General features: G+C 44.9%; 1 protein-coding gene and 1 non-coding gene across 7 annotated transcripts; one reads left to right on the forward strand and one right to left on the reverse strand.

Moving 5' to 3' along the window:
* Positions 1–24,310, forward strand: Tpd52l2 (TPD52 like 2). 6 transcript variants are annotated; one of them, XM_045157238.1, is made up of 9 exons: positions 1–134; positions 7,400–7,545; positions 8,859–9,007; positions 9,813–9,872; positions 15,638–15,739; positions 19,036–19,062; positions 21,026–21,070; positions 22,934–22,982; positions 23,616–24,310. In XM_045157238.1, the coding sequence occupies exons 1-9, from the start codon at positions 116–118 to the stop codon at positions 23,706–23,708; spliced, it is 690 nt and encodes a 229-aa protein (XP_045013173.1). In that variant the 5' UTR covers positions 1–115; the 3' UTR covers positions 23,709–24,310. The 6 variants fall into 6 exon arrangements, with proteins under 6 accessions (XP_045013173.1, XP_045013174.1, XP_045013176.1 ...); XM_045157239.1 differs by having other exon boundaries at positions 21,029–21,070; XM_045157241.1 differs by having other exon boundaries at positions 7,469–7,545.
* On the reverse strand, positions 5,669–5,775 carry LOC123463131. The gene has a single exon (XR_006638740.1). It is a non-coding gene; the product is annotated as a U6 spliceosomal RNA (small nuclear RNA).
* Positions 24,311–24,687: the final 377 nt, after the last annotated feature.

Here is a 24,687-nt window from a genome sequence, read left to right on the forward strand (position 1 = left end):
GCGGGTCTGCGTTTCGCGTGTGCGCCAGTGGCGACTCCCAGGGCTGCGAGCTGGTCTCCCGTGGTGCCTGCGGTTCCGGTAACGACGCCAGTTGCGGCCCTTCCGCCGCCGGAACATGGACTCCGCCGGCCAAGGTACCCGCTGAGCCCGGCGCCTTGGCCGCCGATGGGCCCTGTCTTCCAGCCTTCGCGGGAGTCGCGTCTCGGCCCCTTGGTCCCCCAGCCTCTTCCTGCCCAGGCCGTGCACTCTTGACCTCGAGGCTCCAATGGTTGTGGTGTGCGTCACGCTCCTCATCACAGTCCATTTTTCTCGGAGCTGAGCTCAAGCGTTGTGGACGGCTTCCTACCATGAAAGAGGTGCAGTCTTCACGTTGAGTGCAGCGTCCCTTGGGTGGCAACACTGTGTAGCCTAATCCACTTGGGAGTTGCCTCATGGGAGTAAGATGGAATGAGTCAGGGGCACACCCAATTCCCCAGAACAGACACGCGGGACCAGTGCGAGGTGGCCACAGAAGGGTGTGACGTAGGTCCAGGAGATTAAAATCCTGAGAAGATAGTGCAAATTTGTCCTCCATTCTGAGGGTTCTAGAGTGGGGACGCTGGGTTCCTGCAGTGACATAGATACACTGGGTAAGTTCAGGAAGTTTACCTACAGTTTGGCCTGCATTACTATATTAACTGAGCATTAGAATTTCTGGGTTCTGATACAGTCAAGATTTTTCTACCTTAAAGTTACCAGCTTATTTGAATCTAGGATGCTTTTTACTATTTTACTTGCATCTTTTTTTTTTTTTTAAAGGTGGACTGATTTTTATTATAACTTTGTTTTATATAGGATCTTCAGTGACCCAGGCTGGCCTCAAATTGGCTATGTAGCTAAGGATGATCATGAACTCCTCCCCAAGCACTGGGATTACAGGCAGGCACCACCTATGCCTGGGTGGAACCCAGGGCTTCATGCAAGCAGTCCTCCAACTGAGCCACATAACCAGCCCATTTTTGAATGTGGTTAGCAGCCTGGCTTATGCTTCTCGGTGCTCCTATATATTTTGCGAAGCAAAAGAAAGCATGACTTTCAGCTCCCACAGAACCACAGGAAAGCCAGCACCACAGTGTACTGTGGCTGACTTTGGGCAAGCACCTTGGTTATTCCAAACCCTGATTTCTCATCTCATTTAAGTCCTGCTGAGTTTCAAAAGCATCCTTTGACCAAATGGCAGTCCTCTGGTCTATTCAGAAGCTGAAGGATCAGGAAAGGTCAGGCAGCCCAGAGCTTACTTGCATCTTTCTTTCTTTCTTTGGTTTTTCGAGGTAGGGCCTCACACTGGCCCAGGCTAACCTGGATTTCACTGTGTAGTCTCAGGGTGGCCTTGAACTCATAGCAATCCTCCCACCTCTGCCTCCCAAGTGCTGGGATTAAAGGTGTGTTCCACCATGCCTGCCTTACTTGTATCTTTTTTTTTTTTAAATTTTTTTGCTTATTTATTTATTTAAGAGCGACAGACAGAAAGAGGCAGATAGAGAGAGAGAATGGGCACGCCAGGGCCTCCAGCCACTGCAGACGAACTCCAGACTCATGCGCCCCCTTGTGCATCTGGCAAACGTGGGTCCTGGGGAATTGAGCCTCGAACCGAGGTCCTGAGGCTTCACAGGCAAGCGCTTAACCTCTAAGCCATCACTCCAGCCCTTAACTTGTATCTTTAAGTCAAGTAAGCATCGCAAGGCAATAGATTCTGTTCACTGGAATAACAAGGCTAGGGATGTGACTCAGTGGTAGAGCCCTTGTCTAGTATGTGTCGGCACCACAATAAAAAGAAAAAAAGACACTGAGCATGTGCTGGCACCATACACTATTCTAAACCTGCTTTTCTTCTATTTTTTTGTTTCATTTCACTTTTGAGGTAGGGTCTCACTCTAGCCCAGGCTGACTTGGATGGAATTCACTATATAGTGTCATGGTGGCCTTGAACTCATAGCCATCTTCCTACCTCTGCCTCCTGAGTGCTGTGATTAAAGGTGTATGCCACCATGCCCAGCCTTGCCTTTTCATTTTCTTCTTTTTTTAAAGCATGTTAAATTAATTAGTTAATTTTTAAACTTAAAAAAAATCCATTTTGAGAGAGAAAATAAGAGGGAGACAGAGAGAGAATGAACATGCCAGGGCATCAGGCCACTGTAAAAACTCCAAACACATGTGCCCCCTTGTGCATCTGGTTTACGTGGGTGCTGGGGAATCGAACCTGAGTCATTAGGCTTCACAGGCAAGCATCTTTTTTTTTTTTTAATTTTTTTTTTTTATTTGACAGCAACAGAGAGAGAAAGAGGCAGATAGAATGGGCACACCAGGGCCTCCAGCCACTGCAGACGAACTCGAGATGCATGCTCCACCTTGTGCACCTAGCTTATGTGGGTCCCGGGGAGTAGAGCCTCAAACCAGGGTCCTTAGGCTTCACAGGCAAGCGCTTAACCACTAAACCATCTTTCCATCCCCAGGCAAGCATCTTAATCACTAAACCATCTCTCCAACCTATTTATTTATTAGAGAGAGAAAGAGGCAGATAAGGAGAAATGGGTGTACCAGGGCCTCTAGCCACTGCAAATGAACTCCAGACGTATGTGCCACCTTGTGCATTTGACTTTACTTGGGTACTGCAGAGGTACCTGGTACCCAAGGTACTTGGGTCCTTTGGCTTTACAGCTAAGTTATCTTCAGCCTCTGGTTTTTTTTTTTTTTTTTTTTTTTTTCTTTTTTCTTTTTGGCTTTTCAAGGTAGGGTCTCACTCTAGCTCAGGCTAACCTGGAATTCACTATGTAGTCTCAGGCTGTCCTCGAACTCTTGGTGATCCTCCTACCTCTGCCTCCTGAGTGCTGGGATTAAAGGCTACAATACCACACCCAGCTACTATTGCTTTTTTAACACAGGAAGACAAATATAGAGGTTTTTTTTTTTTGTTTTTTTTTTTTCGAGATAGGGTCTCACTCTGGTACAGGCTGACCTGGAATTCACTATAGAGTCTCAGGGTGGCCTTGAACTCACGGCGATCCTCCTACCTCTGCCTCCTGAGTGCTGGGATTAAAGGTGTTGGCCACCATGCCTGGCAGCCCTGATTTTTAACTGAAATCAACCTACATGACTTCATTTGTATGCACGGTGTTGAATCTACTCCAAATGTCAGTAAGTGCCTTAAAAATCTCTATATTTGCCGGGCGTGGTGGCGCACGCCTTTAATCCCAGCACTTGGGAGGCAGAGGTAGGAGGATCACCGAGAGTTCGAGGCCACCCTGAGACTCTATAGTGAATTCCAGGTCAGCCTGGGCTAGAGTGAGACCCTACCTCGAAAAACCAAAAAAAAAAAAAAAAAAAAAATCAGGGCTGGGGGAAATTTCTTAGCAGTTGAAGGTACTTGCTTGCAAAGCTTGACAGCTTGGGCTCAATCCCCATCCCCCAACATACCACCCATGAATAGCTTGATGCAAGACATGGCACAAGTGTCTGGAGACCTTGGAATGCCCATACACATATGCACAAATAAATAAATTTTGCTGGGCATGGTGGCGCATGTCTTCAATCCCAGCACTTGGGAGGCAGAGGTAGGAGGATCGCCGTGAGTTCAAGGCCACCCTGAGACTCTATAGTGAATTCCAGGTCAGCCTGTACCAGAGTGAGACCCTATCTCGAAAAACCAAAAAAAAAAAAAAAAAAAAAAAAAAAACCCTCTATATGTGACCCTCCTACCTTAGTCTCTTGAGTCTGGAACTAAAGGCATGTGCTGTAGCATCTGGCTTTTAAGTGAAATGTTTAAAAAAAAATTAGAGTTAGGCTGGACATAGTGGCACATGCCAACAATTTTAGCACCTGATAGGCTTACACACAAATAATATAAATAAAATAACCGCTTAAAAACGAGAGCCCTAGGGCTGGAGAGATGGCTTAGCAGTTAAGGCATTTGCCTGCAAACCAAAGGACCCCAGTTCAATTCCCCAGGACCCATTTAAGCTTAAGGAGGTGCATATGTCTGGAGTTTTTTTTGCAGTGGCTGGAGGCTCTGGCGTACCCATTCTCTCTCTCTCAAATAAATAAGTAATATATATATATATATTTAAAAAGCCCTAATCCCAGCAGTTGGGAGGCAGAGGTAGGAAGGTCGCCATGAGTTCAAGGCCACCATGAGACTACATAGCCAGGTTAGTCTGGACTAGAGTGAGACCCTACCTGGAATTTCCCCCCCCTTCCCCCCCCCCCCCCGCAAAGGAAGAGAGTTAACAAAAAATCAGAATCATTTGATTAAAAATATATGTATGAGGGCTGGAGAGATTGCTTAGTGGCTAAGGTGCTTGCCTGTAAACCCTAAAGACCTATGTTTGATCTCTTCAGATCCCTTGTAAATCATGTACAAAGATGATGCAAGCTCAAATTTACACATGTGCACTAGGTGGCATAAGTCTCTAGAGTTCAATAGCAGTGGCTGAGTCCCTGGCATGACAATTCTCTCTCTCTCCAAAAAAAATAAATGTGGGCTAGGCATGGTGGCACACATTGACTTTCATCCCAACACTCAAGACTTAGATGCAGGAGGATTGCTGTGAATTTAAGGCCAACCTGGGACTACAGAACTAGAGTGAGACCTTACCTTGTGGGGGGAGAAAAAAAAAGTTTGTATGTGTGTAGATAGAGGTGGAGGGAGAGGGGCTGGGAAATAGCTCAGTGGTTAAAGGTGATTGCTTGTAAAGCCTGTTGGCCCCAGTTCAATTCCCTAGTACCCACCTAAAAGGCCAGATGTAGAAGTGGCTTTAAAAATTTTTTCTTTCTTTCTTTATTTATTTTTATTAATGTTTTCCATGATTATAAAAAATATCCCATGGTAATTCCCCCCCCCCACTTTCCCCTTTTATTTTTATTTATTTATGAGAGCGACAGAGAAAGACAGAGGCAAAGAGAGAGAATGGGCGAGCCAGGGCCTCCAGCCACTGCAAACGAACTCCAGACGCGTGCGCACCCTTGTGCATCTGGCTAACGTGGGTCCTAGAGAATCGAGCCTTGAACTGCGGTTCTTAGGCTTCATAGGCAAGTGCTTAACCGCTAAGTTATCTCTCCAGCCCCACAAGTGGCTTTTATTTATTTATTTATTTTTTATGAGTTCTGTATGCAGCAAATACAGGCAGTGTGGTACCATTGTGGCCTACACAAGTGGCTTAAATTTTTTTTTTTTTTTTTTTTTTTGCAGTGGCAAGAAGCCCTGGCACACCCATTTTTTCTCTCTCTTCTCTCTGCTCATGTGGTGGTGAACACCTTTAATCCCAGCACTCAGGAGGCTGAGGTAGGATTGCTATGAGTTTGAGGCCAGCCTAGGGTAACAGAGTGAGTTTTAGGTCAACCTGGGATAGAGAAAGAAAAAAGAAAAGAAAAAGAAAAAAAGAAAAGGTGGTATATGCCTTTTTAGTCCCTGCACTCAGGAGGCAGAGGTAGGAGGATCGCTATGAATTGAAGGCCACCATGAGAGTACTTAGTAAATTTCAGGCCAGTCTGGGCTAGAATGAGACCCTACCTCAAAAGAACAAAACAAATTGTGTGTGTGTATGTGTGTGCGTGCGTGTGCATGCTATGTATGTCAAGAAAACACAAAACTCTGCAGTATGGACATGATGGGAATAAGATGCAGACAGCTACTTTTTTTAAGGAACGCTTTGGGTATTTGTGTGTCATCCTTGCACAGGGGCCATGCTAATCTTCGCTATATTGTTCCATTTTTAGTGTATGTGCTTCTGAAGCGAGAACAAAGATTGGCAATCTTTTTTCTTTTTCTTTTCTCTCTCTTTTTTTTTTTCTTTTGAGGTAGGGTCTCACTCTAGCCCAGGCTGACTTGGAATTCATTATATAGTCTCAGGTTTGCCTAGAACTCATAGTAATCCTCCTGCCTCTTGCCTCCGGAGTGTTGGGATTAAAGGCATGCACCACCACCATGCCTGGCTGATAGCTACTTTTTTTTTTTTTTTAACTTTATTGCATGAATATGTTGTATCGGTCATGCTCCCATCAGGATATTCTTTTTTAAAAAACAAAACATTTATTTATTTGCAAGCAGAGAGAGATAGAAGAGAGACAGTGTGGGTACTCCAGGGCCTCCAGTCACTTATAATTTATTCTTTTTTTCTGTAATTTATTTTTGAACATACCAAACATCATCATAAACCTGTTTATTCATGAAAAGCATTAGTTAAGAAGAGAATATTGACTGGACCTAGTGGTGCAGATGGGTAATCACAGCTACTTTGGAGGCTGAAGCAAGATGAAAATCAGCCAGGCATGTGGTACATGCCTTTAATCCCAGCACTGGGGAGGCAGAGATAGGAGTATCACTGTGAGTTCAAGGCCAGCCTAGAAGTACAGAGTGAATTCCAGGTCATCTTGGGCTAGAGTGAGACCCTACCTTGAAGGGGGGGGGGGAGGAAAAGAAAAAATGGCAAATTCAAGGCAATTCGGTGAAACACTGTCTGAAAATTAAAAATGTAGCTTTGTGGTAGAGCACTTGCCTAGCATATGTGAGACTCTAGGTTCATTTTCTAGTAAAATGCACACATAGGCACATGTAAGATGTTTTCAGTGCTGATTGTATAAGAATACTAAATGAGGGCTGGAGAGAGAGTGGTTAAAGGCACTTACTTGCAATTGCTTACAAAGCCTAGTACCCATGTAAAATCAGATGCAGTAAGTGTCAAATGCATCTGGAGTTGTTTTTGCAGTGGCAGGAAGCCCTGCATGCCCATACTCTGTCTACCCCACTCTTGGATAGTTTTTTTTTCCCTTTTTTCTGTTTTTTAATTTTTCAAGGTAAGGTCTCACTAGCTGAGGCTGACCTGGAATTCACTGTGTAGTTTCAGGGTGACCTTGAGTTCACAGTGATCCTCCTACCTTTTATTATTTATTTAAGAGAGAGAGAGAGGCAGATAGAGAATGGGCATGCCAGGGCCTTCAGCTGATGCTAATGAACTCCAGACACATGTGGCACCTTGTGCATCTGGCTTACATGGATTCTGGGGAATCAAACCCTTTGGCTTTGCAGGCAAGCACCTTAACCACTAAGCCATCCCTCTTGCCTGCACTGCTTCCTTTTAAGCAAATTTCCTGCTGCAGAAGATACTATTCTCATAGGAGAAACTAGAGTTGGGATTTAGTCTCTTGGGCAAGAATTTCTTATGACTTTGTAACAAGGTAGTATTGAATTTGTGTCTTAGGTGCCAAAGGTAGCTGCCCTCCATCCAGTGCCCAGACTGTCTTCATAGGCCTTTAGAGAGAAGGTGGTTTTGGTCTCTCTTAGCCACCTGTCCTTCTACCTTTGCTTATTTCCTAGGTGGAGTAATAGCTTATTTGACCCTTTCTGATGTCATTTTGTTTTTGGCAGATATCAACCTGAATTCTCCTAACAAAGGTATGCTGTCTGATTTCATGACTGATGTCCCTGTTGACCCAGGTGTTCCCTCCCGGACTTCTGCTGTGGAAGGTCTGACAGAGGTGGAAGAGGAAGAGCTTCAAGCTGAGCTTGTCAAGGTGCTGCAGCTTTGCTGTCTATTTTGGGGTGACCATGAGTCAGGGTCCTCTTGGGTCAGTGAGGGGAACACTCCTTATGCTTAGGAGGAATTGATGGGGTATGTAATCCACCTGCTCCTTCTACCCAGTAAATACAGGCTATCTCTTTGTATATGCATGACTCCAGGAAGTAGATCTGAGTCATCTAGCAGAGCAGGCAGGACCTGATCACATCCCTTTATGTGTTTCATGAGGAGATTTCAGTGATGCCTCTGAACTTGCTATCTGTTGGAAATACCACTTAATTTTTTGTTGTTGTTTTTTTGAGGTGGGGTCTCATTCTAGTTCAGGCTGGCCTCAAACCCATAGCCATCCTCCTCCCTCTGCCTGCTAAGTGCTAGGATTAAAGACATGCATTACCATGCCCTCAACACTTTTTTTTTCCTCCTGGTTTTTTGAGTTAGGGTCTTGCTCTGGCTCTAGCCCAGGCTGTCCTTGAATTTATACCTCTGCTTCCCAAGTGCTGGGATTAAAGGCATGGACCACCATGCCTGAATATTTTTTTAAAATGTTATTTATTATAAGGAAGATCATGTGGTCCAATAAATATTTAAGAACTCACTATGTACCTGAAAAAAAAATATTTTTATTTATTTATTAGAGAGACACAGAATGGACACACCAGGGACTCTAGCCACTGCAAAGGAACTCCACGCACATATACCACCTGTGCATCTGGTTTTACATGGATACTGGGGAATCAAGCCTGGGTCCTTTGGCTTTGCTGGCAAGTGCCTTAATCACTAAGCCATCTCTCCAGTCCCAATTATTATTATTATTTTGTTTCTGTTTTTGTTTTTTCAAGGTAGGGTCTTCCTCTAGCTCAGGCTGACCTGGAATTTACTATGTAGTCTTAGGATGGCTTTAAATTCACAGCAATCTTTCTACCTCTGCCTTCTGAGTGCTGGGATTAAAGGCATGTGCCACCATGCCCAGCAGCCCAAATTAAAAAAAAAAATTATCAGGAGGCAGAAGTATGAGGATCACTGTGAGTTCAAGGCCACCCTGAGAGTACATAATGAATTCCAGGTCAGCCTGGACTAGAGTGAAACTACCTCAAAATTTTTTTTTCTTTTAATTTATTTCCAAAAAGAGAATATAAATGAGCATGCCAGAGCTTCTAGCCATTGCAGATGAATTCCAGATGCATGTGTCACTTTGGGTATCTGGCTTTATGTGGGCCACTGGGGAATCAAGCCCAGGTTATTAGGCTTTGCAGGCAAGCACCTTAACTGCTGAGCTATCTCTCTATCCCTCAGCTGTATCTTTTACAGGTGGAAGAAGAAATTGTCACTCTTCGTCAGGTACTGGCAGCCAAGGAGAGACACTGTGGAGAACTGAAAAGGAGGTTGGGCCTCTCTACCTTAGGAGAGCTGAAGCAGAACCTGTCTAGAAGTTGGCATGATGTGCAGGTCTCTACTGCGTAGGTACCAGCCCCATGGTGGGGATATCCCTATTGGCTAAAAAAAGTGGACAAGAGGGGTCTGCTTATTTTTGTAGATGGAGTGTGTGATCCTTGGAGATGAGATGCCTTATAGCAAGGGGATTGAGTGAGTCTGCTAAGAACAGGTTAACTCTAGGCATTAATTTAGGGATTGTGCCTGTGTGAGAGCATGGAGCTATGAATGGAGTTTGGAAAGGTGGGTGGATATACTAGCTGACACTAGATGGTTGTCCAAGCAGAAATGACAAGAAGAAAACATGTTTCAAGGCTCAGATTGGTCAGAGCACCAATAAGGTCCTCAGAGTGACTTTTCTGTGTCTGCAGAAGTTAACACCAGTACTTATGAGTGTAACATGGTTACAGCACAGGACCTCTGACCTACATGTGATGCAACTCTTAAAATTTGGGCTATATTGCCTTTTGCCATGCTTATGGCTACATTTTCCCTCTGATAAACTCTCTTAAACCTCACTTGCACAGACCTTAGGGTGTTGTAGGCTTTGAGTCCCAGAAGGTAACAATCATAGCATTTGGGGGTGATGGGCTGGGCCTTCCTGGGAGCCTTCTCAAAAGACCATATGCTTCTGAGGTATTATGGGAAAGGGCATGGTCAGCTTTGTCCTGTCAGGGCCTATACAGGTTTGGTGGAGGTCCTCAGCTATCTTTAGTAGACTACAGAACAGACCTTCCAGGTGGTGGTTTTGTCTTTCTTGGAGTCTCACCTGCAACCTGAAGCCTGAGTTGAAATCATTCTAAATATTCACTATAGACTTTCTGTTTTTAGCTATGTGAAAACTTCTGAGAAACTTGGAGAATGGAATGAGAAAGTGACCCAGTCTGACCTGTGAGTGTCCATCCTGTCAGTGCCCTCCCTCACTGTTTATCCTTTGAACTAACCTTTTTGGTGCTTGCTGTTTTGCTTTCTTCTCCAAAGTACAAATAAAAGTATGCTTTAAGCTCATACAGAACAGAGTATACAATAGCTGAAAGAGATCAATTCAATCACCATTATGGATGGGAGGTCCCTGAGGTAGGCAGGCAGTTTCTGAGTATTAATGCTGCTTGCCTTTTGGCAAAGATCAAAGTAGTTAATACAGCTTTGATTTTGCTTGTTTGCTTGTTTTGAAGCAGGGTCTCACTTCAGCCTGGGCTGACTTGGGACTAACTCAGTAGCTTAGGCTGGCCTTGAACTCATGGCTATTCTTGTACCTCAGCCTCCCAGGTGTTGGGATTAAAGGTGTGTACCACCAAGCCTGTCTCTGAATTGTTTTCCCCTTTTTCTATTTTTAAAATCTTTTTTTTAATGATACAGTTTTAAACATTTTATTTATCTATTTTATTTATTTATTTGAGAGAGAGAGAGAGAATGGGCATGCCAGGGCCTCCAGCCACTGCAAACAAACTCCAGATGCATGTGCCACCATGTGCATCTGGCTTATGTGGGATCTGGAGAATCGAACCTGGGTCTGTAGGCAGGCATATGCCTTAACTACTAAGCTACCTCTCCATCCCCTTTTTCTATTTTTAGAAAACTACTATTTGTGTGCGCATGTATGAGCATGTGTGTTATGGTGTCCATGTGGAGGTCCGTGGATATCAGGGTGTTGGGCCTCTTGTACCTTTGTTTGAGACAGGGTCTCTAATTTTTTTTTGTTTTTGTTTTTGGCTTTTTGAGGTAGGGTCCCACTCTAGCCCAGGCTGACCTGAAATTAACTATGTAGTCTCAGGGTGTCCTTGAACTCATGGCGAGCCTATCTCTGCCTCTTGAGTGCGGGGATTAAAGGCATGTGCTACCCTGACTGGCTAGGGTGTCACATTTTTTTTGCCTCTGGAAAGGCTAGACTTGCTGGCCCTGAGCTTCAAGATTTTCCTCGCTCCAGCTCCTTTTGCTGTAGGAACATTTGGGATTACAGATGAGTTCAGGCTTGTTTATGTGGATGCTGGGAATATGAACTTTAGCCAGCAGACTTGTGGAGCAAGTACCTTTCATCACTGAGTCATCTTCCCACCCCTTGATTCTTGTTTGTATGTTTGTATTGTATCCACCCACAGATTCAGCTGTAGCTATTGAGGTTTAAGGGATTAATGGGGTGAGGAGCCATCCATGCTGGTAGGCTCATACAGTCCTGTGTTCTGGGGATGTGTCATTGTCAACCACATGAGAGCAGAAATTATTCATGGGTATTGGTGTATGCCTGTCAATTGTAGTTCTGTTTTGAGATTTTTTTTTTTGGGGGGGGGTTGAGATAGGTTCTTGCTGTAGCTCAGGCTGACCTGGAATTCACTATGTAGTCTCAGGCTGGCCTTGAACTCATGGCAATCCTCCTCCTACTGCCTCCTGAGTGCTGGGATTAAAGGTATGTACTGTCATGCTAGGCTATTTTTAAATTTTTATTTATTTATTTGAGAGCGACAGCATCTGGCTAACGTGGGACCTGGGGAACCGAGCCTCGAACCGGGGTCCTTAGGCTTCACAGGCAAGCGCTTAACCGCTAAGCCATCTCTCCAGCCCTATTTTGAGATCTTTAAGTTAGGTAACAGTGTATCATTTATCTTTGTTTCAATCTGACTATAATGCCTTTGAACTGGATAAGGTAATATTTAAGTAGTCTCTTTTTGGGGGGGCGGGAGGGTTTCAAGGTAAGGTCTCACTCTAGCTCAGGCTGACTTGGATTTCATTATGTAGTCTCAGGGTGGCCTCAAACTCCTGTGCCTCCCTGGTGCTGGGATTAAAGGTTTACGCCACCACACCTGGTTTGAGTAGTCTCTTATTTAGTAAGACATACTGTCATAGTTAACATAAAACATAGATAGAAGGTCCTAGGCCCAAAGAAATGCTAAGTTTGTCTCAAAAGTGCCTGGGGAGTGGGTGTGGTGGCACATGCCTTTAATTCCAGCATTTAGGAAGAGGAGGATAGCTGTGAGGTTGAGGCTAGCCTGAGACTACATAATGAATGTAGGTCACCCTGGGCTGGAGTAAGACTCTACCTCCAACCCCCGCCCCCCAAAAAACAAAGAAACAGTGCTTATGGGACCATCTTTGGTTCCTATACATGTGAGCCCTTAGGGTTTGGTGTCATATGGGAGGCAGGTACAGGAAACTTTTGGTTGAATGTGTACTTTACTGAAATGTGTACTTTTGCCTTAGGTATCCCATGAGCATTGGGCATTGCCTTCAGAACTGCACTAGACAGTGATTTTGCTGAAAGCTGATATGCCCTAGGTAGGGAAAGTATATGTTTTTTGTGCTGCTCAGCCCCTGGACAAGCTCACAGTGCAGATTCAGTCTGAAAATCTTTGAAAAATCTATGATATTGTGTGGGAAATCATCTGACATAAAGCTTCTGGGATAATATCTCAAATAAAAGAGTTGAGGACATTTGCAATTCTGACCCCCTTGAGAGAAACCTATGGTTTTGTGTGGAAGTATGGCTGGTGGGACATACCTTTCCAAGTGCTTCCTCTGGCAAAGGTCTTTTTTCTGGAGCCTTATCCCAACTTTGGGGAAGAGCTATCATAATACTTCTGAGCTGCAAGCGTTTTTGTACTGACAGCCCAGGAGACTAGAGATACAACTAAAGATGCTACCAGCTCTGTGTCCTCTGTCTGGTTGTTACCTGTCTTGGATTAGACTTCAGGAGGTAGACTGTATGGAGGACTTGACTTTGTGGGGATTTTACAGGCAAAGTCCCATGGGCACAAGCTTCCTGACCTTCCTGACTGACATGGTTGTGGATTCCTTTTAGCCAGTAGCATCCCAGAGGACTGAAATAGTCAGTAGGAGTGAGTGACTATCCCTGTGGGCCTAGCCCTGAGAAGTTGTGCCGTACTTAGTCAGCTAAGATGCTGTGAGGGCCTTGCTTTCTCAGCTAGGGACTTCTCTATATGTGGGAGCAGCCATGTTCTGTGGGTCATGAAGCCTTGTATTCCTTTTACAGGCAGCTGCAGCTAGAAGCCTGATGTTGAGCATGGATCATATAAATTGTAGTTGCTAGTTGGTTCACTCTGAGTTCTTTTGGCCACAGGTGGCAGTACTACTAATGTGCCAGCCAGCATAAGGTGGCAGAGAACTCCCTGCTTCCAGTGTTGCAGCTCAAGAACAACATGGCCCTGGGATGAGTCTTACTGGAATAGTTGTCATGGCCAGGAAGCTACGTTCCTGTGGTCAGCCCAAGAGAGAGTAAGGGCAACCTCAAAAGGAAGACTCAGAGCTGGGCATGGTGGTACACACCTTTAATCCCAGTACTTGGGAGGCAGAGGTAGGAGGATTGCTGTGAGTTTGAGGCCACCCTGAGACTACATAGTAAATTCCAGGTCAGCCTAGGCTAGAGTGAAACCCTACCTTGAAAAACGAAAATAGAAGAGCTAGGTGTGGTGGTGCATGCCTTTAATCCCAGCACTTGGGAGGCAGAGGTAGGAGGATTGCTGTGAGTTTGAAGCTACCCTGAGACTACATAGTAAATTCCAGGTCAGCCTAGGCTAGAGTGAAACCCTACCTTGAAAAACCAAAATTGAAGAGTTGGGTGTGGTGGCGCATGCCTTTAATCCCAGCACTTGGGAGGCAGAAGTAGGAGGATCACTGAGAGTTTGAGGAGACCCTGAGACTACATAGTGAATCCAGGTCAGTCTGAGCTAGAGTGAGACCCTACCTCAAAAAACCAAAAAAAAAAAAAAAAAAAAAAAGGAAGACTGAGGGAAGAGAAAAAAAGCACATCTATTAGATCTCACTTACTGTCATGGGCTTTTCTAAGAGGTAACTCAAGAAGGATGGCCAATGGGCTGGAGAGATGGCTTAGTGGTTAAACACTTGCCTGTGCAGCCTAAGGACCCCTGTTCGAGGCTCAGTTCCCCAGGACTCACATTAGCCAGATGCACAAGGGGGCGCACACATCTGGAGTTCCCTTGCAGTGGATGGAGGCCCTGGCACGCTCATTCTCTCTCTCTGTCTCTCTCTGCCTGTAAAAAAAAAAAAAAAAAAAAAAAAAAGAAGGATGGCCAAGGCCTGGAGAGATGGCTTAGCAGTTAAGACACTTGCCTGAGAATCCTGAGGACCCAGGTTCGATTCCCCAGTACCCATGTAAGCACAAGGTGGTGCATGTGTTGAGTTTGTTTGCAGTGGTGTGCCCATTCTCTATCTGCCCCTTTTTCTCTCAAGTAAATAAATAAAATATGAGGAAAAAAAAAGGCCTGGTGGCACACGCCTTACTTGGGAGGCAGAGGTAGGAGGATTGCTGTGAGTTCAAGGCTACCCTGAGACTACATAATGAATTCCAGGTCAGCCTGAGCTAAAAAACAAAATAAATAAGTAAAAATGAAAAGAAAATTATTTATTTGCAAGTAGAGAGAGTGAGAAAGAAAAAGAATGGGCACACCAGAGCCTCTAGCTGCTGCAAACAAACTCTAGATGATAGGCAACTTTGTACATCTGGCTTTATGTGGGTACTGGGGAATCAAACCCAGGTCATTCAGCTTTGCAGGCAAATGCCTTAAGTGCTTAGCCATCTCTCCAGCCCCCCACATCTGTCTTTGACTCAGCTTCAGGTTTCCCAGCTAAAAAACAAGCCGGGCATGGTGGCGCACGCCTTTCATCCCAGCACTCGGGAGGCAGAGGTAGAAGGAATGCCATGAGTTCAAGGCCACCCTGAGACTACATAGTGAATTCCAGGTCAGCCTGGACTAGAGTGAGACTACCTCAAAAGTAAATAAATAAATAAAGTTTCCATTCATTGAGAAGCTATGTCCCAAAGGCTTTGAATTCAGGATTGGTTATGGGCTTTGTCATGTTGGGGGCTGCCATGTGTTATGTTTGTGGTGGCAGCTATACAAAGGCTAACAATCTTAGGTGTTGGCTCTTAACATGGGTCCCATTGTATTCCTCCATTCCTGCACTCATCATGCTGGTGTTGAGCTTATGGGACATATGTCTTGGTATATGTGAGTGGACAAAGAGGAGAATGGGAGGGATGGGACTGGTGGTCTTCATTGTAGCCAAGGCTACATTCTTGTGGGACCTGAGAATGGGATGGTCCCATGTTCCTGAAGGACATTGCACAGGTAGTACCAGAAGTCATAAGACTCCTCAGTCTGAATAAGCATCTTTACAGGTGCTAGCCTACATTGAGGACATGCCACATGGGTGCAGATGAGCTTCTGTTTTCTCCACTCAGAAGATTGTCTTATGTGGGAAGAGAAAAGGGATTATTTGAGTTTGAATTGACCTGGTCAAGGGAGCTGAGGACTTTACTCTGATGCTTCAGCATTACCTGCCCAGGTATGTAGCCAGACCCAGTGCCTCTGTGTGGCGTGTTTTCTCTGTAGTGGGCAGATTGTGCATTTTCTAAGCAGTTAGAGGTGCTCTGAGAATAGAAAAGAGTGGGCTAAGTCTCAGGTTAGACTTAGACAAAGCTGAATTATAAGACTGAACTGAACTATAGAGGTCCCTGGAGGCAGAGGAGGTAAGGCATGCCTCTGCCACTCAGTGAATGCTCACCACCTGCCAGACTTCTCTCTGCCTCTTCCTTTGGAGTTCTCCCTCTGCTTTGTTTCTTTGTTGATGAGTTGTGTCTGCCCTTGCTTTTTGGTTGTTTGACCAGTGTGTCTCCCTCCTAGCTACAAGAAGACCCAGGAAACCCTCTCACAGGCAGGACAGAAGACATCTGCTGCCCTGTCCACCATGGGCTCTGCCATCAGCAGGAAGCTTGGAGACATGAGGTAAGCAGCTGGAGGTTCTGTATGAAGCCTGCTTCCCAGGGTTCAGACATACAGCACAACACCCTGGACATAGGCACAACACCCTGGACCAGTCTGCATTTGGATCTTTGCATCCTCTGACTACTGCTGTCTGCCTTTGGGCATTTTTGTTCCCATACCCAGTTCTTACTCTCTTTTTACTTTGTTTAGATTCTAAACTTTTTAGAGCTTCACTGGAGATATGAGGCAAGGTGGAACAGTTGGTACTGATAGTAATGGCTGTGATCCATCTTGGTTGGCTTGGTCTTGTATGGTCTCTGTGGAAGCACAGGACATGATCTTGTTTCTTTACTGCTACTGTGACTAGGAGTAAAGCTTCCATTTTCTCCTTAGAGGACTAACCCTGTGATGTGAAGTCTTAGAGCCATGGCAGGTAGTTACAAGGGTCCCTGTGGTATGCTGTTGGGATGACCCTGTTTTCTTGCCCAGCCTCACTAGTTTGGCATGTGTGGGCCAGCCAGGGCAAGCAGGGGATACCAGGACAAAGTCAGAGGAACTAGTTCTCTCCTGTTGTCTAGTTGTATTCACGGTGCCCAAAGGGCTTCCTATTTGTTGATGTTTCTTCCCCTGGGGAAAGCATTTCTGTTAGTTTTTGTAGTAGTGTTGTAAATTCTGACCTTTCAGGGTGATGATAGATCTCCCTTATCTCACCAAGAGTCACATTGGTTTTGGCAGCTCAATAGCCTCCTGGTTTAAGGTCAATGGCTAAGAGCTCAATGATTCTTTTTTTTTTTTTTAATTTTTTCTCAATTTTTATTAACATTCCATGATTATAAAAACTATCCCTTGGTAATATCCTCCCTCTCCCCACTTTCCCCTTTGAAATTTTATTCTCCATCATACCCCCTCCCCATCTCAATCAGTCTCTTTTATTTTGATGTCATGATCTTTTCTTCCTCTTATGATGGTCTTGTGTAGGTAGTGTCAGGCACTATGAGTTTATGGATACCCAGGCCATTTTATGTCTGGAGAGAGCACGTTGTAAGGAGTCCTACCCTTCCTTTGGCTCTTACATTCTTTCTGCCACCTCTTCCGCATTAGACCCTGAGCCTTGGAAGGTGTGATTGAGATGTTACTCAGTACTCCAGTCACTTCTTTCCAGCACTATGATACCTTCTGAGTCATCCCAAGGTCACTCCCATCTGAAAAGAGAAGATTCTCTACTCAAAGTGAGAGTAGCATTAATATAAGGGTAAAATATTAAGAGAAGTGCTTACTGGGCAATTTGATAAGCATAGTATATACATTTTTCCAGACATCAGCAGATATTACACCCTAGGGCTCATGACACCCCCTGTTTTAAGTTTTCAGTATCAGGGCTATATTCTCCGCCCCCCCCTCCCCCATGGAGCGTGCCTCCAGTCCAATTGGAGGGCAGTTGGTTTCCACCATGACAGACGTGCCACTATTGCACCCATTGGCTCATTTGGCCTGAATGGCCAATTGTAAGTCTTGCAGTGTCCACTGTTGAGTATCTTCACTGGTGGTATCTCTTTCTCCCATTGAACTACATGTAGACTGGCTTCTTCCAGCTTTCTGTCAGCTGGTCTACATGGTGGAGGTTATCAGCTCAGTTCCAGCAGGATTTCTCAGTGGCCTTGAAGCCCAAGTATGTGGAGTCTTCAGCAATAGGGTCTTGCCATCTATTCCTGGTGGGAAACCAAGGGCCTCGGCAATGGCCTATAATGTTTTGGGGGCATCAGCGACCTCCCTGGCCAACAACTCACTGGAGGTATCCCATCCCTGGCACTGAAAATTTTCTAACAACGATCTATGGGTCCTGAGTGTTCCATTGTCCGAAACCGGAGGATTCCATATGATTTATTTGCATCCTCTTAGATTTTGATTGAGAATGTAAGTCAGGCTCATGAGGCTAACAGCAGCATGAGCTTAGGGGTGGTGAATGTCCATGATGGACCTGTCCTGGGTCTACCCTGGCCTGAGAGTCTTCTGGTGTACTCTGAGTCTGAGGTAATAAGGGAGGAAAGGAAACTGATTTTCACTCAGTGAATGGTTTATAACAAGATCACCATGGTCTTAGTGACTTTGGGTTGGTCTTCTATTTCTGCATATGGAATGGTGAGTACATTCTTCAGTGGGTACCCTTGTTGGGAGTGGCCTGGTTGTACTATGGATGAGTGGCAAGCATCCACCCTTGGACATGTATGTTTCCAAGTTGTCCCCTGTCTGTGGTGACACATCCTAGAGCTGAAGTGCTTGCCCTCAATGTGTTTTAGGTCCTCTTATGGTACTTGTATTCCTTTCAGCTAAAGAGCCCCATCTAGGTGGCATACATACTGTGCTACATCTCACATCCCTTTACATGTTTCACTAGGCCACTTGCTGTCTTTAGCCCTCCTCTTCCCCCCGCCCCCCCAAGGTAGGGTCTCGCTCTTGCCCAGGCTGACCTGGAATTCACTATGTAGTCTCAGGGTGGCCTCAAACTCATGGCGATCCTCCTACCTCTGCCTCCCTCGTGCTGGAATTAAAAGATGTGCACCACCACACCTGGATTTTTCTTTAGATGAAAAATTTTTTTTATTCATTTTCAAGAGAGAGAGAGGATGGTCATACCAAGGTCTCATGTCACTGAAAAGGAACTCCATAATCATATGCCACTTTGTACATCTGGCTTTACGTGGGTACTGGGAAATTGAATCCAGGCTGGCAGTCTTTACAACTAAGTACCTTTAGCCACTGAGATGTCTCCTCAGTGCTATCCCTCCTTTTGTCTTCTCTCCTTTAACCTCTGATAGTATGGCCTCTTATATGTGATCGTGCCCAGGAGTATGGTGCCATGGGCCACATAGTTGCCGGCTGTGTTCTCGTATGAGCATTTTGTGGACTCAAGATAGAGCTGCATATCCTGCTATCCCTGCCAATGTAAGCACTAAAGAGGCATTCATAGGATTGGAGAGATGGCTTATTAGTTAATGTACTTGCCTGCAAAGCCAAAGAACCTAGGTTCAGTTCCCCCAGAACTCACATAAGCCAGATTCACAAAGTGGCACATGTGTCTGGAGTTCATTTGCAGTGGCTGGAAGCCCTGGTGTACCCATTCTCTCTCTGAAATTTAAAAATAATGATAAGAAGAAGAAGCAGCACATTTATAGAATGTCTTTCTTCATGCTATCCTTTGCTTAACTTTCTGGAGCTTGAGCAGAGAGGCCTGGGATGTTGTGTGGTTGGGTTGTATGGCACTAGCCTCCTTTGCTTAATGCCCTTCCTTTCTTCTTTCCTTCTGTTGCCATTTTCAGGGCTCATCCGTTCTCACATTCCTTTAGGTAAGATGACCCTTGACATGACCTGTGGACATTTCTCTGGATTAAGGCAGGGTAGACTGTGGTAGGCCAGTGGGAGGCTGTGTTGGGTATAGGTGGGTAATCAGATACAGTGCAAGCCCCTTTTCCCTCAGGAAGCACTTGGCAGACAGCTGCTGCTTTCATAAAGCAAGGTTTGTACAGTGACTTCATCTCTTGCCTGCCCAACTTGTCTGTCCCCTTTGTGTGCTTCATCTCTGGTGTGTTTAGACTACCTATTACTGGGATATAGTAAGTGACTTTACCTCACACAGCAAAATGTGTCTCAAGTATCCATATTTGGGTTTATTTCAGAAAAGAAGCACTTCCACATAGGAGATGTTGCTAGTCCTGCCCCTCTGCTTACCTTCCTTTCAGATGTAAGCCTTGCTTACTGAGAGCAGTCCTGTCCCTCTGGCTGAGTTTTGTTTATTACGTGAGAGCCCTTAGATGTTCTGTCCTTGGATACTCATTCTGACACCTATAGCATTGCCATATTGTAGGCACTGAGAGTTCTAGACATAAACCCAAAGCGATCTATGACTTAGCTGGCCGTGGTGGCAAATACCTTTATCCCAGCACTTGGTAAGCAGAGGTAGGATTGCTGAGTTTGAGACCAGCCTGGGATTACAGAGTGAGTTCCAGTCAGCCTGAGTTAAAGTAAGAACCTACCTCAGAAAAAAACAACAATAAGAAATATTTTGGGGTTGGAGAGATGACTTAGCAGTTAAAGCACTTACCTGTGAAGCTATGGACCCAGGTTAAACTCACCAGAATCCACATAAACCAGACGCACAAAGTGCTGTATGTGCCCAAGATCATATCTACCCACAAGGTGGCACATGTGTCTGGAGTGTGATTACAGTGGTTAGAGGCCCTTGTGCACCAACTCTCGTTCTCGCTCTCTCACAAACACATACATGTAAAATAATAATAATAATTTTACTTAATTTGCCTTGGGTGTGTTTGCAAAAATATCATTCATCTTGCTGTAAGGACATATGAAGATTATGTAGACCAAATGTTTCCAGAAAATCTTAGACCTAGGTCTCCAAATTGTTTCACCTTGTTTTGTTTGTTTGTTTTGGTGTTGGGTTTTGGAGAGTTAGGGTCTTGCTATAGCCCAGGCTGACCTGGAATTCACTATGTAATCTCAGGCTGGCCTCAAGCTCTCAGTGATCCTCCTACCTCAGCCTCCCAATGCTGGGATTAAAGGTGTGAGCCACCCCACATTTTTTTTTTTTTTTTTTTTTTTTTAGTTAGGATCTCACTCAAGCTGGGCTGACTTGGCACTCACTCTGAACTCCCAAGCTGACCTCAAACTCACATCTATCCTCCTTCCTACCTCTGCCTCCCAAGTTCTGGGACTAAAGGTGTGTGCCACCATACCTCACTTCCATTTCCCTATTTTATTTTATGTTTTTGAGGCAAGCCCAACAGGCTGGATTTTTTTTTTTTAATGGTTGAAGGCGAGTTTGAGGGGGAGAGAAAGAGAGGGAGGGAGGGGGAGAGAGAGAGAATTCATGTGCCAGAGTCTGCAGCCACTGTAGTCAAACTCCAGACTTTGCACATGCATCACCTTGTGCGTCTGGCTTACTTGGGATCTGGGAAGTTGAACATGGATTTTTAGGCTTCACAGGCAAGCATATTAACCACTAACCACTCCAGCCCATTTCCCTGTTTTAATACTTTCCTTCATTGGTACCATGTTGCCTAATAGTAGCAGCATGGATACCCTCTGTGGATCCTGGAGAGCCTAGGATAGTTTTCCTTCTGGTTATTGTGTGGAGAGGGCCAGCAGCTATTCCAGCTATGCTGGGAATAGAGTCCTGTCTCATCCCCCCAGTGAGAAATTATTTGTATGTGAGTCAGGCTGACACAGATGTGGGCTAGTTTGGTACCACAGGCTAACTCTTGCTTCCTTCTTTGCTTTTAATATGCTTCCAAGCAGCAGCTACTCCATCCGCCACTCAATAAGTATGCCGGTCATGAGGTAATGTATGCCCACTTCATTTGCTCCAGAAATGTGTCTGGGTGGGGATGGACAATACTAGTCACACTTCCCACTTAGTAAATCCCCTCAGTCCAGGATTCTATTCCCCTATCAGCTACCTGTCCATCAAAGACAGAAAGACTAAATTAATGAGGAAGAACTCATGGGAATGAGACTTCTGAGGCCTCCAGAAGTGACTGTTTTATGACATTAAGTTCTATCCTGAGCTTAATCAGACACTGGCCCTGGATGCCTATGGGATCATCAGGGAGTGGTGGAGAGGCTAACACATAGATCTGGAAACTCACAGGTGGGTTTCTGTAGGCCTCTTGTTTCAGTGTCCAAAAGGAACATTTGTACTGTGGTCTGTTGTTCCTCACCTGCTTGGCCAGGCACAGCACCTCAGCAGAATCCATCTCTGTCAGGGACAGTCTGGTTGTATGAGGGCCAGTAGAATGGGGGCTAATCTAGTTGCTCTCTGCCCTCTGTTATTTCAGAACTGTTTGTGATTTTCCTTTCTCTTTTTTCTGAGGTAGGGTTTCACATTAGCTCAGACTGACTTGGAATTCACTGTGTAGTCTCATGCTGGCCTTAAACTCATGGCAATCCTCCTACCTCTGCCTCACGAGTGCTGGGATTAAAGGTGTGCGCCACCACACCTGGATGTGATTTTCCTTTTATTCAACTTCTCTGAAAAATATGTTTGAAGAGTCCTAGGGCTTCCTATACTCATAGTGCAAAAAAGCCAACGGTACCTTTTTTTTTTTTTCTTGGTTTTTTGAGGTAGGGTCTCACTGTGGTTCAGGCTGACCTGGAATTCACTATGGAGTCTCAGGGTGGCCTCGAACTCAACGGCGATCTCCTACCTCTGCCTCCTGAGTGCTGGGATTAAAAGTGTGTGCCACCACACCTGGCCCTTTTTCTTTTTTTCTTTGGTGATGTAAAGGATGAACCCAGAGCCTGGTGTACTCAAGGCAAATCCCCACCACCAAGCTGTACTGCAGGTCAGCAAGGGGTGTCCACCGAGAATGCAAAAGGGATCATGCACACTATAATGAGGGTTTGCAGTGTTCCTGTGTGACATCTGGGCCTGACTTGAAGATCCTCTGAATTGACTCTGGTGGACTTTGCAGGGGCATTGCACTCCATTTATGCTCTGTCACATTTTAAAAAGATTTTTTATATTTATTTATTTGAGAGGGAAAGAGAGAGAGAGGCAGATACAGAATGAGTCCACCAGGACCTCTAGCAAATGGACTCCAGATGCATGTGCCTCTTTGTGCATCTGGCTTAGGTAGGTACTGGGGAATGAGATCTGGGTCCTTAGGCTTCCAAGGCAAGTGACATTACTGCTAAGCTCCTATGTCACTTTTTTTTTTTTTTTTTTTTTTGGTCATTGTTTTTCGAGGTAGGGTCTCACTGTAGCTCATGCTGACCAGGAATTCACTATGTAGTCTCAGGGTGGTCTTGAACTCATGCTGATCCTCCTACCTCTGCCTCCCAAGTGCTGGGATTAAGGCGTGTGCCACCATGCACAGCTCTCCTCTGTCACATTTTAAAACTATTTATTTACTTATTTGAAATAGAGAGATAAAATGGGTGCACCAGGGCCTCTAGCCACCGTAAATGAACTCCAGACGCATGTGCCGCCTTGTGCATCTGGCTTATGTGGGTACTGGGGAATTGAACCTGGATCCTCAGGCTTTGCAGGCAAGTGCCTTAACTGCTAAGCCATCTCTCTAGCACTGTGTCACATTTTTTCAGTATGTGCTCTAGTTGGACAATCCCTGAGTCCTTTCAGGTTGAGGAAAGTGGTACTGTAGTTGTTCTTCATACCAACACCTGTTCCTTCTCTCTTTAAAGGAACTCTTCAACCTTCAAGTCATTTGAAGACCGAGTGGGAACCATAAAGGTAACTACCCTGGTGTGGGTTCTCTGAAAGCATGTGTGTGGCCTGTCAGATCAGCCTCTTTATTATTACTGACTTAATTATTGCAGGAACTCATGCAGAGGTCTTTTATATCTGTTAGGCCATTGTTGTAGTGATGATTTTTTTTTTCAAGGTAGGGTTTTTCTCTAGCCCAGGCTGACCTGGAATTCACTATGTAATCTTAAGGTGGCCTTGAACTCACGGTGAATCCTCCTACCTCTGCCTCCCGAGTGCTGGGATTAAAAGCATGTGCCACCATGCCTGGCTTTTTAGTAATGATATTCTTGTGGAACTTGGGTGAGGTCTCAGAACCAGGGCACTCAGACAACGTATTCACCCACTAGGGTCACTCTGTACCCCTACAGTCACCTTTTTCCTCTCTTTTAACCCCAAACCCTAATCTGTTCTCCTTCTTTATAGTTTTTATGATTTTCAAGAATTAATAATTCCCATAGGGACCCATACAGGCTGGTGCCTATCAGTGATTTGTTTATTTTCCTTGCTGAGTACTGTTCATGTTGCATAAACCTGTATAGAGAATTGAGCATGGGCTAAGGACCTACCCTGTGTGTGCTGTGTCTTAGGTTTCCTTTCTTGATCTTTTCTCTTCTGTAGTCTAAGGTTGTGGGTGGCAGAGAGAATGGCAGCGATAACCTCCCTTCCCCGACGAGTGGTGACCAGCCCCTGACGGATCACGCACCTTTCTAAGCATGTAATAGCTCACCAGCCACAGAACATATGGAAGTACATCATCATCATCATCACAACTGCAACTGCATGATGGAGCAACCAGCCAGGGCCAATGAATAGCTGGATTTGAGGACAGCCATGCCCATTTACATGCAGATGTGGCAGCTGCCTTGGCATGAATTAGAGAACAGTCTTGTACATAGATATTTTACACTGAAGTTCATAGGTTGAAGCAGATCGCTGTGCCATCCTTTCCAGGGCCAAGGAAGTAGACAGGGTTGAGGGGCTTGTGGGGGGGTATTGAATAAAAGTCCATGCTTTGGAAGTCTCTTTAACTTACCTGAGGGGAAGGAGAAGTGTCAGGAGTATTAAGTGGCACTTCCCTTACTCCAAAAGAAAACATTCACCTGGGATGCACTGCTGTCCATATTCTGAAACCTTATAAAGGAAATATCATTAGTCTTAACTGTTTAAATAATAACCTGGCTTTGACAGAAGCAGATTCACTTTTTTAAATGGAATGGACTACACAAAAATTAATTAGGCGAAACAGCTTTAACCTTATCGTTGGAGAATATTTCTTTGAACTCAAGCTAAAATTAAAGCCTTATATTGCCTTATGTTCATTTGTTTAATCTATATATATACACATGCATATATATACATGTGTATGTATGTGTATATATATATGTATGTGTGTGTGTATATATATGAATGAATGGAGGTTCTTTGATGGGTTTTAAGTAATATGTAGAATTTTATATCTGGCCTGTAACACATTCTCTGTAGCAGGCAGTGTGTTTGATTTCATTAAAATATCTCATAGTGTATAAAAGTAGGTTCTTTCAAAAACTGGCAGGTTCCACTAGTGCCCCACTCTGGCCCACAGGTCTTCTGTGCTTGATGTAGCAGAAGAGTAAAGAGAAGGGAAAGTCTCTCTTTAGTGCCCTTTGAACAAGATGTGTCCAGCCAAGTGCTGCTTTATAGACTGCTGGCA

The sequence above is a fragment of the Jaculus jaculus genome, chromosome 8 (assembly GCF_020740685.1).
Source record: "Jaculus jaculus isolate mJacJac1 chromosome 8, mJacJac1.mat.Y.cur, whole genome shotgun sequence".
In the NCBI taxonomy this organism is placed as follows: Eukaryota; Metazoa; Chordata; class Mammalia; order Rodentia; family Dipodidae; genus Jaculus; species Jaculus jaculus.